This window comes from Acomys minous, assembly GCF_964271855.1.
Source record: "Acomys minous genome assembly, chromosome: 11".
In the NCBI taxonomy this organism is placed as follows: domain Eukaryota; kingdom Metazoa; phylum Chordata; class Mammalia; order Rodentia; family Muridae; genus Acomys; species Acomys minous.
Window position 1 is genome coordinate 74620720 of NC_140492.1, and position 17915 is coordinate 74638634.

Below are 17915 nucleotides of genomic sequence, written 5' to 3' on the forward strand. Positions count from 1 at the left end.
AGTTTTTAAGTGAGATGTGCCCTGTGCTGAACCACAGCCTGCCGCTCTGCTTAGTCTACAATTAAAGCCAACTCCTTAACGCTAGGTCAGCTCGGAATATAAGACTCGGTAGTTAAAGCAGAGTATCCTGGATGTGAGGACGCGTTAGTTTTTGTTCCCTGTTGCCCTATAAGCTCACAAATAAAAACTCTCCAAATGGGAGAAGGCTGAGGCAGCCACAAAAAGAAAGAAGGTTTGTTTTATTGTTGGTCTCCAAGAATCAAGATGAAGTAGCTCGTGACCGGGTGCAGGTTCTGTAGTGCGTGTGACACAGACACTGCTCAGGAGACCCGGGCCAGGCTAGCCCCACCCCCAGACCAGGCTAGCCCCACCCCCAGACGGAGATGCTCCTCTGCTGGGCGTCCGGGGAGGGGCTCGTCTCTAGTGTGCTTTCGTGACTGCTTTAAATACGTTTAAAAATTGTTAGCATTGCCCGCGTCCTACCTGTGTGCTTCCATGTTCGCTGATTGTGGCTGAAAGTTGGGAACTTTTTTACTTGCTCTGAAATGAAGTTTCTAGTCATCCAGATCTGTAACCGTGAATTCAGTGAAGTGCTAAGAAAATTGTGGTGGAATTGATCTCTTATTATAAGAACTTCGAGTCCATCCATGGGAGGTCGCCTATAGAAATAGCATTTGCGAGGCCCATTGTACCGGTTAAGCTTGCTAGCTGGAAATTAGGCACCTAATTTTGAAAGATACAGCTTGTTTCTTTCTAAGATGTGTCAGTAGTGGTCTGTTCCTTAAAGACTTGCTTTTGTTTTTCTAACCGACAGAATGAAACAGTATTGTACGTGTGTGTGATGGGTGGCTTACAGCTAGTCCAACAAGGGCTACGAATCCAGTAGTTTGTTCAGTCCATGAGGCTGGATTTCTCGGGTGATCTTTAGTGAGTGTCAGAATCGCAAAGAAGGAGCTTCTAATAGCAGCGAAGCGCTGTCCCAGCAGCAGGAGAGATAGCTTGCCAGCAAGAGTGAGGGCAAGCGGACAAAAGCGGAACCTCCCTTCACTCCGGTCCTGAAGGTGCGGCCCAGACTTAGGCTGCGGCTTCCCACCTCAGATGATCCAGCTAAAGAAAGTCCCCTCCTTGCCCGCCAGCTGCTTAGGTTTCAGTTGACCGCTGAGGTCAGCCCACACAGCCTGGCTTTAGCTTCTGTAGTCTGAGGATAAAGCAGCAGTCTTGCTTTGCCAGAGCAAGCGTACCTCTGTGTCAGGGTCGTTCCCTCTGGGTTACATGGTGTGTTTTCACTGATTCTGCCCTAACGCTACCCCTCAGAAGATCACAGCAGGCATCCTTAGGGTGCCTGGCTGTTCTTCAGTTGTCTCAAACACCCAAATTGCCTTAAAGCTTGTCTGGCTGTGCCTCTGTTTTGGTTTTTCTAAAAATAAGTGTATGCTTATCCATCTAAACACATGATCTTTTAGCTGAGCGTGGTGGCACATGCAACTCCAGTATTTGGGAAACAGAAGTGTGGAGTGGGTGGGGATTTCTCTGTAAATTCAAGACCAACTTGGCCAACATAGCAAGTGCTAGGCCAGCTAGGAGTACATGGCAACACCCTGTCTCAAAAGGATTTGGATTTTGGTTTCTTTCTTTAGGAATTTTAAGAGGATTCTATTGAAATTTTTCCATAATTCTTATTTTGCTAAATGATGCTTAATCCAGAGCAGAGTTGCACCATTTAGCAGAAAGTATCTGTCGATGGCGACAGTAGTTTCTGCTTTAGCCCCAGCTGTCTAATAACTCCTCAGATAATGCTTGGAACTCCATGTTTTCTAAAATCTGACTTGATGACTAAATTCCAAAGGGAGTACGGGGAACACAGTAGTCACGGCTTTATCGATCTTGTCCATCTTTTCTGCTGAGAGGCAGTTTGATGACTCGGGAGAAGATTGGTTGGACTGTTCAGATAAACATTTGCTTTCAGAATGATTTCAAGGCTTTAAAAGATCGTGAATAGTTTTCACTTCAGAGATTTGAATCATACAAAAAAAAATGAAGCTTCCTTTCATAACAAAGGATATCTTCTAAAATTACAACTTAAGAAATTTGTTTCAGGGGGCTGGAGAGATGGCTCAGCGGTTAAGAGCACTGACTGCTCTTCCAGAGGTCATGAGTTCAATTCCCAGCAACCACATGGTGGCTCACAACCATCTATAATGTGATCTGATGTGCATTGTATACATAATAAATAAATAAATCTTTAAAAAAAAAAAGAAATTTGTTTCAGTCATAATGAATTTCTGATTGAAGTTTTATTTTCTCCTAGCTGGTTAGTTTATTATTAATATTGCCATGTCACCCACTTGGGGGGAAGGGAACATTTGGTTCAATTTTACTTCAAGACATTCTTCCTGAGTCTCCATGTCAGCAGCCATGGTGTTATTTTCCTTGGTTTAGTTGAGTAATTTGGTCACTGACTAGACACTGAAGTATCACTTAGCAGCTGTATGCTGTCCTTTCTGCAGGGAGAGAGGGGGCTCCCTTCTATGTCAATATGAAAATTAAAATGAGGTCTTCCCCAGGAAAATCTATCCAGGACACACATCCATGACAAGTGTTTGTAAGGTCTTAAAATGCAGTTTTTGTGTGGTCAGAAGAACATTAACTCTTTGAACCAGAGCTGTACTGTATGTCTGAATTTACCTTCCCTTTCCTTTTAAATTCTAGGCATCAATACCTGCCCAAAGGTCGCTCCACCTTGCACGACAAGCAACGCAACCACAGGGGCTCAGGGAATAAATGGGAGGACACCAGCAAAACGCTCAGCTGCAAGTCCAAAGCCACAAGGTTTGTGTCCTGGGCTGTGATTGGTCAGGTTCAAGAAGGGCTGAATGGGACTGTGTGTGACCTGCTCAGGTAGAAACCAGCATTTGCCCGCTCGTAAAACAAGGTGCACGTTCCGGATTGTGATGCTTGGCATGGTATCCAGTTGCTCTAAAGTCTCTTTGCTAAGGGCTTTCTGAAAGAGATACTTAAAAATGAGTGTAAAATAAAACCCAGTGGATTATGGAATCCTGGCCCCTGCTGACTGTGTTCATTGCGGTATAAAGTATGGGCTTTCAAGCAAAAGCCAGTAACTGGTGGCTTACATAGCAAAACCAATTGTGAGCCTATCACCTTTACTCCTGACCATATTTCCCTCTATAATAATAAGATGAATATAAACGTAGAAAGTCTTAACCGTGGTTTAAGCTGTTTTATGTGCACAACACAGGACAGGGCTTTGCGCATTAGACCTGAGTTCAAAGATGAAAAATGAGAGTAAACTGAAATTAATGTAACTTTGTTTATGTAATTACCCAGATTAAAAGAAGCTTGGTATTTAAAAAGCTTTTACGGCTTTGCTTTACTTTCAGAAGATGCATTGCTTTACGTTGTCTTCCCGTTAGAACACTGGGAAAACAAGGCAGTGATCTTCTAGCCATCCCATGCCAAAGCAGTCCCGAGATGTAGGGAGACAGCGCTGGGCCTTGCTCCTGCTGTTTTATAGTTCAGTGGTTAAGCCAGGATATTGTCACTCCCCATGTTAAACCCAGGCTAATAATATACCAGGTTCTCTAACTACAGGAACTAAGTCGGTCACAAAGCAGACGCTGTGGCACAACACTCCTTCTTGTTCATTGGCCCTCTTCCCTGGTGCTCGTGGCTAAAAGCCCAGCTCATCTTTTACGCAGAGTGACTCCCCAATACTCCCTTAGCATCCGTCTTTGTCTGACCTCCCGTGACAAAGTATCACCAGCTGGTAGCTTCTTAACAAGAGCAGTTCACTTCCCGCAGTTGTGGCGGCTGCAGAGCCTAGATCAAACCACCCAGTGCAGAGAGCCTGCTTTCCGGTTTGGGTAGCACAGTGAAAGAAGCTGGTCTTCTCTCTGGGATGCTGTTTAAGGTGCTTTAAGCCCATTCGTATACTCTCTCCCAGTGCCCTCCCCTAACAGTTATAACATGTACCAAATGCCCCTGCCTCCTTACGCCACAACCTTGTGTGAGAATGACATAGACTTGCTGAAGAAAAGCCAAATTAAAGTATCCCAGCAAGGCAAGTAAGAGCTCCTGAGAAGCCTCTCCAATGGAGCACAGCATGTGGAGAGAGCAGCGCCACATCTTAGGCACAAGGCAGAAGAATTAGGTCATTCAGGAAAGGCTATTGACAAAAAGATGGAACGTGTGACAGGTTTGAGACGCCATGAAAAGTCTTAGATTTAAAATTATATGCACAGAAGAATGAAAATACTTTCAAAAGAATCACAGAAGAAAATTTCCAAACCTAGAAAAAGAGATTGCCACCCAGGTTCAAGAAGCATGCTAAATACTTTACCTTGTCTAACTAAGATGCGATGGTTTTTGTTTTATCTTACTCTGTTTTGTTTTGCCAGTTTGGTGGTTATCTCTTAGAAGCTTGTTCTTTAATGACAGACGCGAGAGTGGATCTGGCTGGGAGGAGGTGAGGAGGAGCGGAAGGGGAAACTGTAATCAGGATATATTGTATAAGAAGAAAATCTGTTTTCAATAAAAGGGAGGGGGAGACGCCTACAGAAAACCAAATAGACAGGCCCCGAAAAGAGCCATATTGTAGTTACAGCACTAAAAACACAGAATAAAGAAAAGGTACTGAAAACTGCAGGAGAGAAAGCCAGGGGGCTTATAAAGACAGGATATTCAGAATAATGCTTGTTTATTCCATAGAAACTTTCAAAGCCAGAAGAGCCTGGAAAGATGTCTTCCTAGTTCTGAAATATTAAAACCTACACTGTTGTGTCAAGAAAAAGTATTGACATTTACAGAGAAGTGAAATGACAGAAACTAATCTTTCAACGATACAATGCTAATGTCTCAACTCGATGACAAAAACAAAGACTACGACATTAGGTTAGAAGACGGGGTCCATCTTTTCACTGCCTCCTGGATGGATGATGAGCATTCACTTGAAGCAAAAGGATTAAAGTAGATTTTCCAAGCAGATAGAACAAGCAAACACAGCTATTCTATTCTCTGACAAAATAGTCTTCGAACACAAACTAGCCAGAGGAGATTATGTGTTAAGAGAATAATCCGCCATGGAGTATTTTAATTCTAAACATATACACCAAACATAAGTGCACTCCTTTTCTTAAATCAGACTGTACTAAATGTAAGGCCATGCACCGACCCCAGCACGGTGAGAGTGGGTCACTACAGCACTGCGATCTCATGTTTCCCATTAGATCGTCTAGACAAAAGCCAAACAGAAGCATTAAGTTAAATGACACCATAAATAAAATAGGTTGAATTGGCATCTGCCACGGGCGTGGAGAAAAACAAACTCTTAAATATTGTGTAAACTAGTACAGCCACTTTGGAAATCAGTCTGAAGGGTTGTATAAAAACCAGAGAGAGCTGTACCACCCTGCTCATGCACCAGAGGACTTACTATCCCGCTGCTCAGATACTTGCTCACTGTTGCTATGTTCATAAGAAATGGAATCAGCCGGGTGGTGGTGGCGCACGCCTTTAATCCCAGAACTCAGTAACCAGGAGGAGGGTGTGCAGAGGCAAGCGGATCATTGTGAGTTCGAGGCCAGCCTGATCTACAAAGCCAGTCTAGGATAGCCAAGATAACACAGAGAAACCCTGTCTTGAAAAATAAAATTAAAAGGAAGAAAAAAGAAACAGAATCAACATATAAATGTCCGCCAACCACTAAGTGGAATAAAAATGTGGTACATATACACAATGGAATATTCTTCTTTTTTTTTAAGAGAAATGAAAATTTTAAGTAAATGGATGAAATATAAAAAGAAATGATACTGCATAAGGTTGTATAGACCCAGACAGGGAAAAAACAAACAAACAAACAAACAAAAACCATGTTCTGTATCATGTGTGGACCCTGTCTGGAAGACTTTGTCTGTTTAGTGTGGAGTGTGTGTGGTAGCCAGGGGCTGGAAATGGGCAACTGGAGGACAGAGAAGGGGAAAGAAGAGTAGGACGTAGGGGACAGGAAAGGAGGAGGAGGAGGAGGAGGAGGAGGAAGAGGAGGACATCGGCAGGAAGGGGATGACGGGTATTGGGGTAGAGAAATGCTTGACCAAAATGAAGGCTGTGTTAAAGGCCACACAGAGTGCTACGGTTTTGCAACCCAATTAAAAAATATAATCAGAAAGTATAGTAGAATGCATCATATAAAAGAGAACGAATAGGGAAGGTTAAAGATTTCAGTAGGAATGAGGGTTAGAAGGCGAGTGTGGGACAGCCAAAACCACGGGTGTATGGAGATGCTGTGTAGAGACCCATTTGTTCATCAACTAATAAAACTGTAATGGGGGTGGAGGCTGCACAGAGGGTGGACCATACATGTGTGGACCATGCTGCCTAGAAGTCATAAGTTCTTAAACAAAAATCTGAGTCCTGGCCACAAGATGCCCCCCTATTAGTTTTTAGTCAAGAGGCCCTAGAGGTCCCCAAAACAACATAGGCTATCACCAGTGTTCTTGATTGCTCACCTTAGGTAGATAGATGTTAAGGCTATTTCTGGAGATACTGCACACTTTATTTGTAGCACATAGAGAAATCGAGTTGTAACTGTCCAATTTTTTTTTCCTTGCTTGCTAACTTCCATAGTGTTGAAGGTACTAGGCGGGCTTCCATCTTACCCAGTGACGGACTCCGCATGCTGCAGTACTGACCTACCAGGCAGGACGGGCCCATTGGCACGACACTGGCATAACTGTTACAACATAACAACCTTCTAGCAGGCTCTGAGGCCTTCTCCTTAGGAGGCCGTTTAAAGCCTGTTACTATAAACCTGGGCTGTAGGCTCTAGTTGGAGGTGCTGAAGGCACTGTACATTTTCACTTAAGGCCACAGAGAAATCCGTTTCAAACTGACTTAGCATCTTCTTTCTGGCTGGGTAGCTTTCGTTGGGCCAGAAGTTGCAATGCAGGCTGCTGAGAAAGAGAAGGCATCAGATTTCGGGAATTCCTTGTTTTTAATAGTTGAATAGTATTCCATAGTGTATATATACCACAGTTGCTTTATCCATTCTTCTACTGAAGAATGTTTCCATGTTCTGCCTATTATGAATAAGGCTGCTATGAACATGGTTGAGCAAATTTTCTTGTTGTGTGCTGGAGCATCTTCTGAGTATATTCCAAGGAGTGGAATTCCTGAAATTTGTGGACAAATGGATTGAACTAGAAATGATCATAATGAGTGAGTTAACCCAGAAGCAGAGTCAAATGGTATATACTCACTTATATCTGCATAGTAGCCCAAGGGGCATGTCCCATGAAAGTCTTCACTAACCAGGAAACTGGGACAGAGGGGAGGACATCCTATTGGGACTCTAGATGAGAGAAGCATGGGAGAATAACAAAGTTGAAGGATCCAGAGGATCCTAGAAACCTACAAGAAGAACATTATGATAGGCAGATTTGGGCCCAGGGGTCCTGCGCAAACTATGACACCAGCCAAGGACAATACAGGCGGTAAACTTTAAACCCCTACCCAGATCTAGCCAATGGACAGGACATTCTCTACAGTTGAGTGGAGAGTGGGGTCTGACTTTCACACGTACTCTGGCGCCTCATTTTTGACCACGTCCCCTGAATGGGGAGACCTGGTGGCACTCAGAGGAAGGATAGCAGGCTACCAAGAAGAGACTTGATACCCTATGAGCATATACAGGGGGAGGAAGTCCCCCTCAGTCACAGTCTTAGGGGAGGGGAGTAAGGGGAAAATAGGAGGGAGAGAGGAATGGGAGGATACAAGGGAGGGGATAACCATTGAGATGTAATATGAATAAATTAATAAGATAAAATTTTAAAAAAAAGAAAGTTAAAAAAAGAGAAGGCATCAGTGGTCTCACGCAGAGCCCGACCTTGCGTGCTTCATGCAGTATCAGCCAGCCAGGCCGTACGTGCAATGGAGACATGAGTGTTCTGGAATAACCCGCAACCTTTTACATTTGACTTGAGGCTTGCACCACAGGATGGAATGCATGCCTGACACAGTAAAGCCTGTGCCTACAGAGGTCATAGCCCCTGGGGTGCAACTTGCTATTGTTGGTTTATTAAATGGACATGTTGGCAAATTGGCTTTTAAATCTTTGTGTTTGTACCCATAGACCTGGGTTGCTCTCAACCTTGGTCAGAAAAGCTTCTTTTTGCTGTGGGTAGTAGTTGGTGCAGAGAGGCATAACTGGCCAAAGTACTGAGAAGGCGTGCCTGAGCGCTCAGCCCCAGGGGAACAACTGTGTTTTGTTCTCTCTTCTGAGAGCTTGCATGGCCTCAGGGGCTGGACTTGACCGGATATGCAGAAGGAATGGTGGAGAAAAGACAGACAGGCACGTAGAAAAGCTTGGGTCAGGGGACCTGAGCTCTCTGATGGAGAAACCAAAGCCTCCCCAAAGCTCAGTGTGTTTATTATGTACATTCGAGCCGGGAGGCAGAGGGCTGTTGCACGCGGGTGACTCGGGGAGGCAGGTTGAGATACTGGAACCTCCTATTAATGGACAAATTTAAGGGATAAAATTCCATTGTCCATTTGTAAATTTTCATTATCTGTTCATTGGCTAGTGTCTAGGTTGCTTCCACTTCTTTGCAATTGTGAATAGAATAATAATAAATGTGCATGTGCAAGTATTTCTGTGTCAATGTTTTGAAGAGTCTCAAGTATGGTATAGCTGGGTAATGCAGGAGATCTTCTTTTAATTATTTTTAAAACTCCATACTGATTTCGATAATGGCTGGACTAGTTTGTACTCTTGCCAGCAGGAAATAAGGAAGGATTCCTCTTTCCTCACATTTTCTTAAGGATGTTTGTAGTGGATGTAAACATGTTTTTGTTTTGATCCCAAGTTTGGGATGTGTGAGGGTGTGCAGTGTTTTTCCACTGAAAACAGACCTGCGAGAGAACAGGTGATGTTTGTCCAGTGGGAAAAGAACCGCCTCTTGTGGCGGCATGGTCTTTGCTAACTGATAAACATCCTAGTACAGACTCTGAGAGATCTATATATGAACCCAAAACAAGAGGCGGGGCTTGTTTTGGTCTTGGCTGTTCATCACTTCACTTTGAGATGCTTCTAGAGAGAACAACTGCGGCGAACGCTTCATGGTTCCAGGTTCCGGCTGCTGCTCCGGATTCCAGCGGCTGCGGTTGCAGTCACTTTTGTTGAGTTGCTGGTTTGCCGTGTAAGGGGTCTGCTGAAGTCCTGCTGACTGCGCCAGCGGAATCGTTCCAAGGGACTGAGTCTGAAAAGGTCTACTTCTCCTGTTTCGTTAACCGTTTTTCTCTCCTATCTAGGGCAGGTGGGCTGGAAGGGAGGTGTAAGAATTAAAGAACCATAAGTAAGGCAAAGCAGGTTTGAAGAAGTTCAAAGCCTGCAGGTGGTTGAACACATTTTTTAGTATTTACTTGTAATTTCTGTTGCCTGTTTGACAACTATCCTCATTTTATTAATCCATTTCTTGATAGGCAGTTTAGTTCCATTTGTTTATTCTTGAGGCTATTTCTTGTGCTATGGGAATTCTTTCAGAAAGCTATTTGTCTAGACCTTTATCAGCAAGTATATTCCCCAATATTTTCCTCGAGCAATTTCAGCTTTCAAATTTAGGCTTCTGATTCAGTTTACATGGATCTTTTTTTTTTTTTTTAAACAAAGTGAAAGGCATGGATCAGATTTCATTCTTCTTCAAGAGAATACCTGATTTTTTACCAGTACTTTTTGTTGAATAGGCTTTATTTTTTTCCACCACATTTTTTTTACACCTTTGTCCAAAATTAGGTGTCCATAGTTGTGTGTGTTTATTTTCAGGTCTTTTGTTCTATTCCATTGGCCTACCTTTCTGTTTCTATAGAAACATTTAAAGTTTTCTGAGAATTTATTTATTCATTATTTTATGTGCATGAGTGTTTGCCTGAATGTTTGTGTGTATAACACATATGTACAGTGACCATGGAAGCCAGAAGATGCTATTGGGCCCCTGTGACTGAAGTTGCATATAGTTGTGAGTCTTCGTGTAGGTTCTGGGAAACGAAGAGCTGTCACTGCTTTGAATTACTGAGCCATCTCCTCAGCCCTGGGCCAAATGTTGTAAGGTGTCAAGGGTCATGGTCAGAGCAGAATGCTTTACCAGTTGATGACTGAGCTGCACGATGGCAGAATTACAGGAGTTAGCCAAGTAGGCTATGGGATTTTAAGAGACATGCTGGTTGTTACAAAAACTTGGAGACCGAGATGATAGTCTATTACCACTGAGGAGAGAGAATGTAGGCTGCACAGATAAGGTTGTAGAAGTGCAAGTAGTGGGCTAGAAAGCTGGCTCAGAGGTTAAGGGCACCACCTGCTCTTCCCGAGGTCCTGAGTTGAATTCCCAGCAACCACATGGTGGCTCACAACCATCTATAATGAGATTCCGGTGCCCTCTTCTGGCCTGCAGGGGTACATGCAGGCAAAACAATGTATACATAATAAATAAATATTTTAAAAAAGCAAAAAAAAGAAGTGCAACTAGTATGAGAAGTCTTATTTTTCCTATGAAGGAAAATGAAGTCTTATTTAAAAAAAAAACTCTCCATAGTGTATGTCTTTTTAACATGTTTTTATTTAAATCTAGACATATCACAGAGTCCTTGCTACATGATTCTGAAATTGTTTTAAGTCCTGGCAAGACATACTTAAGTATTCTTTTGTGAGGTTTGTTTTATTTTGTTCTTACTGTATGGATTAAGCCATTACAAAATTAACAACCCTCTGCCTCTACCTTCTAAGTTCCAGGATGTGTGCATTGCCAGCCTTGGCTACTTAAATATTCTTCTTTATTTAGAAAGAGTTGTAGATAGTTTGGATCTAGGGTGGCCTTTACCTGAGCATCCTGTTGCTGTGTGATGTCTAACAACAAAGCAGGGAAGGACTGTAGTTACATACTAAACTTAATGCAAAACCAAACCCAGAAATGAATTTTCTCGTTTTAAAAGTGAAATTAATGTCATATTTTTATCTTTAGAACTAACATATCACCCAAAGTACATAGACATAAATGAATTAGTAAAAGAAGAAACTGTAGTGTTAGGGGTCCTCCATTTTCATGGTCTCTAATACCAATCATGCTGGCGAGTTTTTATGTCAACGTGATACAAGGTATCTGAGGAAAAAAGAATCTTAACTGAGAAAATGCCTCCACAATATTAGCCTGAGGTGAAGTCTGCAGGGCATTCTCTTCACTGATGGTGACAGAGAGGGCACAGCTCCTTTCGGACAGCGCTGTGCCTGTCTGGTGCTCCTAGGTGCTGTGAAAAAGCAGCAAGCAAGCCAAGAGGAACAAGTGAGTAAGCAGCTGGAGCTCCAGGCTCCTGGTGAGCGTCTACCTTGGCTTCCCTCTTTGATGGATTTGTAAACTGTAAAATGAAATGACCCCTCTCTTCCACAAGTTGGTGGGTTTTTTTGTTGTTGTTGTTTTGTTTTGTTTCTGCCATGATGCTTTATCAGAGTGATAGAAACTCTAAGACACCAATAGTATGTCAAAAACTGTGGTCATAGGCTTCTGCCTTCAATTTATGACAGACTTTCTCAGGTATTATAAAATCATGGTTTCTTAGCTCTAGATTCTAAGATTCCTTTTCATTGTATTATAGATTCTTTTGGGGTTTTTTTGTTTTTGTTTTTGTTTTGGAGAAAGAGACTATGTAGACCAGACTGGATTCAAACTTACAGAGATCTACTGCCTCTGCCTCTCGTTCTGGGATTATAGGTGTGCGTCACCACAACAGTATACCATTCGTTCTTAATCTTTGGATATTGATGTGTAAGAAAGGAAGATTACTTAATGCTAGTTTCTAACATTATACACATATACACATATAGGGGACTGAATGCCTCTTCTCTGTGATTTCAAAGTCTGTGTTGAACCTAAGAGTCGCCTCAGGATGTTGGCAGTAGCTGAGAGGGCCGAGGGTGGCATCACGTCTGTCTGGCAGCTGGGATCCGCTCCTCTCTTCAGGGAAACACCAACAGATGTTGGCAATTCCAAGTCTGCAACCAGCGCACCAGATTGCTGGCTCTGCAGACATCAGCTCCTGGAACTCAGACTCCACTGGTCTCTGCCATCTTGGAATGGGACCCTGGTTGTTCCTACCGTCCATCTGGTCCCCTACCTGGGGATGGGTGGAACCGTTGGCCTGAGGCTGGGCCCCTGTCCCTGGTATTCACAAGCTATCCAGGCGCCATGCTTTCCTGGAACCTGGGAGTCTTCAGGTGCTGGGAGCCAAGGACCCTGTGTGTCTCTTGGACCTGGGAGCCATCCACTGAGGGCGGGGGCGTGGGGGGCTGGAACTAGCAACCCTAGCTTCCAGGATGCCTCCTTTCATCTGGGAAACAATGTTGGCGTTTTGTAGTCAGAGCCAGATTGCTCACCTTATCCAGAGCCTCTTACCTTCTGCTGCTCAGATACCCCACGCCCAGTGCGCCTCCTGTAGGCTTCCTACACAGATGCAGCTGGTGGCAGCTCAGGCTTCTTGTGGGTCTCCTACCTGGTAAGAGAAGTAGGGACTGTCTGTAGCATGGACTCTGTTGCCTGCTTTGTGATCACTTCCTCCTGTCAGGGCTGTGGCCAGGCTACAGGGGAAGAAGACAAGTTCAGTCCTAATGCGACCCGATGAGCTGTGTTGTGTAGGTAGGGGGGCCTCCCCCTTTTCTGAGGAAAAGGGGAGGGGAGAGGGAGGGAGGGAGGGAGGGTGGGGAGGATGGGGCTACAATCGAGATGTAAAGCAAATAAATAAAGTAATTAATTAAAAAAAGACTTAAGCTGACATAGACGTAAACTGATGTTCAGGAGAAAAGCATACATTTTAATTTTATTTTTATATGTGACCCAGACTCACAGGAATAAGGGTCCTGAATGTTGTGGTGTTGAGCAGAAGGTCTTTCAGCTGGTGACTTATTTCAAGGACGCTCATTAAGAAGTGCAGTGTCATGTGTGCTATTTGCGCAGAGAACAGGCCGCGGTCAGCAAAGAGCTAAATCAGCCAGTGTGGGCAGAGAATGCAGGACAGCTCGGGCACGGCTGCCTTGGGACTGATAACTGCAGCCCCAGAGAGCTAGAGAGAGAAAGCTCGTTTCCCAGGAACCAAACCGTAGCTCCTTGAAGGCCCTGGTCCTAGCCCCAGCCGGGACTTGCCAAGACTGCCCCTGGGAAGGGACACAGAACTAGTGCTCCTTTTGTCTTTTCATCGAGGCCTCTGGGTGGCAGCCTTGGGTCAGTCTGGCTTCCAGCAATATGTGTATTAGAACCACCACAAGAGCAAGGGACCTCAAAAAGCTGTTCGTTGTGAGCTTTTGTATGCTAAAGTAGGTAGAGAGATGAATTATGTAGACATAAGAACACCAGAAGGATTTTTTATAGAATATTGGGGAAAACTAGAAAGAGGAAGATTAGTTTAGCAAGGCTTGTTAACATAGACTTTTCTCAGCCTTAGCCTCCCAGTAATGAGGATAAGAATGTTACTCTTCTCCTGTATGAGGACATCCCCGCAGGGGAAGGGACAAGGTCAAAATATTCTCTAATGTCTGTCTTTGCTCAAAATAATCCTTACAACAAAGTGGGCATTATCTGGCAAGAATATTCTACTTCGTATACTACCAGAGACACATCATATCAGATCACTGCTAGTATAATAATTTTGAAATAAAAAAATAGTAAATATTTCCCATTAAAAATGTTTTATATAATATACTTTATCATTTCCTTCCCCAAACTCCTCCTGTATCTTTGCTGTCTCCTGCCCATCCAATTTCATGTTCTTTCTCTGATAACCAAAACAAAACAAAAGTCAAAACAACAAACAAAAAAACTCACTGACAAAAAAAAAAAACCAAAATAAAACAAAAATATCTCATACACACACACACATACACAGAGAGAGAGGAGGGGAGGGAGGGGGGAGGGAGGGGGGTGGAGAGAAACAAAAGCAACAAAGACAACAACAAATCCATTTTGTGTTGGACAGCTGTTCCTGGATATAGGGCTGTTCTTGGGTGTGGTGTGATATACCTAGTGTCACTCCATTGTGGAAAATGGATTTTCTTCTTTCCCAGCAGGTAACAATTGCAGATACCTTCCTGATTAAGAGAAGGGCTTTGTGTTCACTTCCTCTTCTCCCTGCTGAGGTTGTCCTGTTTGTATGTAGATCCTTGCATCAGTTATGCTGTGTCTGGAAGCTGCTGTTTCCTTGGAGTCATCTGCCATCTCTGTTTCAAAAACTTTTTGCCTTCTCTTCTGCATGCATCCCCGAGCCTTAAAGGAAGGGGTTTGATAAAGCTGTTCCATTTAAGGCTGAGTGTTCTAAAGACTCTCACTCTGTGCATAGTGTGTGTGTGTGTGTGTGTGTGTGTGTGTGTGTGTGTGTGTGTGTTAGTTAATTACTCTAAGAAGAAACTTCTCTAATGATGGCTGAGAGGGGCACTGATCTATGAGGCTTTAGCAATGTCATTAAAGAGTCATTTTATTGCTATGTTTTATTTTATTGCTATGTTCCTTTATCAGATTTGGTTTTCCCCTAGGCCCATGAACTATCTAGTTTCAGGTTTTTGGACATGTTAGCCATTTCAGTTATGGGTTCCATCTGATGAAGCAGGCCTTAAATCCAACCAAAACGTGACTGGGAAAAGAGGAAAAGCAGGATCATAATATACTATATGAAATTTTTTTGTTTCATTTTGAAAAAGTTGCCTGGTCACTCCCATAACATTTGTCCTACTATAGCTGGAGTATATCTTACTGATAGGTCACTGTTGTAGTTCACAGGATTTGTAGCTGCGTGCACCTGATGACTACTTGTCCTCTGTAGTAACATGCAAAGTACTTTTGAGCACCATGACACTAGTCAGTAGAGAAGCTTCTGGTTGGGCAACACCTCAAATCTCCATGTTGGATGATATGAGTAAGTTGTGTCTTCAGCAATATGGCCTTGGCATCAGTCTATGAAGAATAACCAACAGCCAATGTCCTTGAAAATACCCTGTAATGTTTGTTTGCCTCATTCGAATGGTTGTTTTTAGCTCCATCCGCTTACCATTGAGAATTGTTTGGTTAGTGAATCACATTTGATTGTGTAAATGTACCACACTTTCACTATCCAACCATCCGTTGATGAATAGGTAGGCAGTTTCCAGTTTCTGGCTGTTGGTAAAAGAGCAGCAGCGAGCATGGATGAGCAAGTGTCCCTGCAGTCCTTTGGGTATGTGTCCAAGACTGGTGTAACTGGATGCTAGGGCAGTTCCCACGGTGCCAAAGCAGTCTGCGCTCCCACCGTCTCCTTTGCCTGTACCCTCATCATCACGTGCTGTCATCTGGTTTATCGATCTTGGCCACTCTCACTGGTGTAACATGAAATCTAAGAGTAGTTTTAATTTCCATTTCTCCAGTGGCCTAGGATGTTAAACTTTCTTATAGGTGTTTCTCAGTCATTTCTACTTCATCTTTTGAGAGTATTCGTCATGGACTCTCTGGCTTTCAGAATCTCTTCCAGAAATTCAGGTGTTACACGGATGGTCCTGCTACATTAAAGCTCCTGTTATGTTAATGCCAGCTCTCTACTCCAGAGTGTGTCCTTCCTAGTGGATATTGCACCATTCCCTTGAGTATATCTTTGAAAACATTGTCTTTAAAGAAAACATGCCAATATTTTTATTCAGATCTCCTTATGTTCAAAGAGAATTAGTCAGATTAATTGTTCCATTTACAAAGCTCATCACGACACATTTGTGTTCCCTAAAAGAAATTGATTAGTGCCCCTACTCAGATCTAGCCAGTGGAAAGCACATTCTCCACAGTTGTGTGGAGAGTGGGAACTAACTCTGACATGAACTCTGGTGCCCCATATTTGACCACTTCCCCTTGGTGGGGAGGTATGGTGGCACTCAGAGAAAAGATAAGCAGGCCACCAAGATGAGACTTGATAGACTGTGATCATATGGTAGGGGAGGAGGTCTCCTTCTGTCACAAACCTAGGGGAGGGGAATAGGGTGAAAGAGGGAGGGAGGGAGGAACAGGAGGAACAAGTGAGAGGATAACAATTTAGATGTAATCTGAATAAATCAATTAAATAAAAAATAAATGAATGAAAAATCATGAAGTCTTGGCATATTATATCTTTATGTATAGCTTTCTGAGGAATTCTGTAAATGTTAGTATTTCATGAAAAGTGCTTTTTGTTATGTAAGATACTACATGGAAAACAGCAACAACAAATAAAGAAATAAAAAGTTTAAGAATAGAAAACTGTTATTATGTTACTTTGCCATTGTTTTGCTGTTCTCTGTGTGTTGTTGTTGTTGTTGTTGAACTTTGTAGCCCCGCATCATTCTCTTATGAGAAAGTCTGCATTGTAAAACACAGTATCTTGCTAGTACCTGGTTTCTAACTTATCTCCTTTTCTCTGTTTGGAAAAATAAGTACTCTGCAGTCTGTCTCATAGTTTAGAATGCTGTAGCCTTATATAGATTTCCAGGTCTCTCTCTCTCTCTCTCCCTCTCTCTCTCTCTCTCTCTCTCTCTCTCTCTCTCTCTCTCTCTCACACACACACACACACACACACACACACACACACACACACACACGCACACACATACCATCCATATATATTTCCCCACTGAGATCTGGAGAAATAGCAAAGATTAAATAGGTCAGTTCCAATTTGACAGACTCCGTTACAATAGCTTACTAATGCTGAAGATATTTGCACCCGGGGTACCAGAATCTTCACTGTTACAGAGCAAAACAGTGAAATGTTGAATTCTCTTTTTTTTTTCTACAGTGCCTCCAAAGCCATTACATCTGCAGAATCCACCTTTACCCCATACACCGCAAGTCCCCAGGCTTAAAGCTTTACCTCACACAAAACCAAGGATGGAGGAGTCTAATCCGGCCCCTGCTTCCTGTGCCTCAAAAGGAAAACCTAGTAAAGTATCGGATCTCATCAGTCACTTTGAAGGAGGAGGCAGGTAAGAGCAGTCCCGGAGCATGGGGAAGGAAAGAAAGATGGTCTCTGAAAGTCGTAGTAACTTATAAGTACATTTTAAAAATGAATTACTTGATCTTGCCCTAGGCGGCGTTCACACTTACGATGTATGGCTATGCTGTGTCTCATTTCCTGTGTCTGTGTGTGTTGCTCTGGGCTACAGCTTGTAGCAGTGCTGCAGTCAGGGACATCTCGCTTTGTAGAAAAGCTTCGAGTCGTGTACGGCTCCGTTCCCCACACTCTGCAAGGATCTGAGTCCGGTGGATTCTTGCCCACCTGGGCCTCTCTAGTTTTTCTGGTCTATTTCATACAATGAGAGGCCTCTATACGAATGCAATCTATTTCCCTCTTCCCTCTTGGTATGTTACAAAGAGATGTCATTACTAAACACAATATTCATAGTAAATACCCACTTCATTCTCAGAAAGATAATTTTATGTTCCTTAGTAGACTGTGTGGGCAAAATGTGTTTTTCTCATGTAAAGATAAAAACCAAATCCATGTATAAGTTCCTTCGCTATATATACTACCTAAATTGGTTTACCTTAGAATTTCTATCGCTGACTTAAGGCGATTTGTTTTTTAAAAGTGTATCAAAATTTTTGTTTATGTCACTAGAAATCTAAAAAAGAGTATATGTATATGATTTCACTTGCACGCACAGAGCCAAATATTTCATTCATTCAGATGTGATACTGAGAGAATCTCCCATTCATGAATCCTTTTTTAAAAATTGTTTCTTTTACTATTTTATCTCTGTGGATATTTTATGCATACCATTACATTCAATTTTGTTATTATGTATGTAATGATACTGTAGCTAGGAATATTTTGGGATGTCTTGGAAAGCATGAGCAAGCATGAAACTACAATGTCGTTCA

General features: G+C 42.8%; 1 protein-coding gene and 1 long non-coding RNA gene across 7 annotated transcripts in view; one reads left to right on the forward strand and one right to left on the reverse strand.

Annotated features, from left to right (window-relative positions):
* FGD4 (FYVE, RhoGEF and PH domain containing 4) overlaps positions 1–17915 on the forward strand; it is a 157157-nt gene that overhangs the window by 80644 nt on the left and 58598 nt on the right. For all 6 annotated transcript variants that reach the window (XM_084800971.1, XM_084800967.1, XM_084800968.1 and 3 more), the window contains exons 2-3: positions 2710–2829; positions 16831–17017. In XM_084800971.1, coding sequence (XP_084657097.1) covers positions 16923–17017 — 95 coding nt within the window. In that variant the 5' untranslated portion in view covers positions 2710–2829; positions 16831–16922. The remainder of the gene's footprint in view (positions 1–2709; positions 2830–16830; positions 17018–17915) is intronic.
* LOC311608467 overlaps positions 1–17915 on the reverse strand; it is a 51421-nt gene that overhangs the window by 24355 nt on the left and 9151 nt on the right. The window contains exon 2 of the long non-coding RNA XR_014782977.1: positions 12450–12546. This is a non-coding gene — a long non-coding RNA (uncharacterized lncRNA). The remainder of the gene's footprint in view (positions 1–12449; positions 12547–17915) is intronic.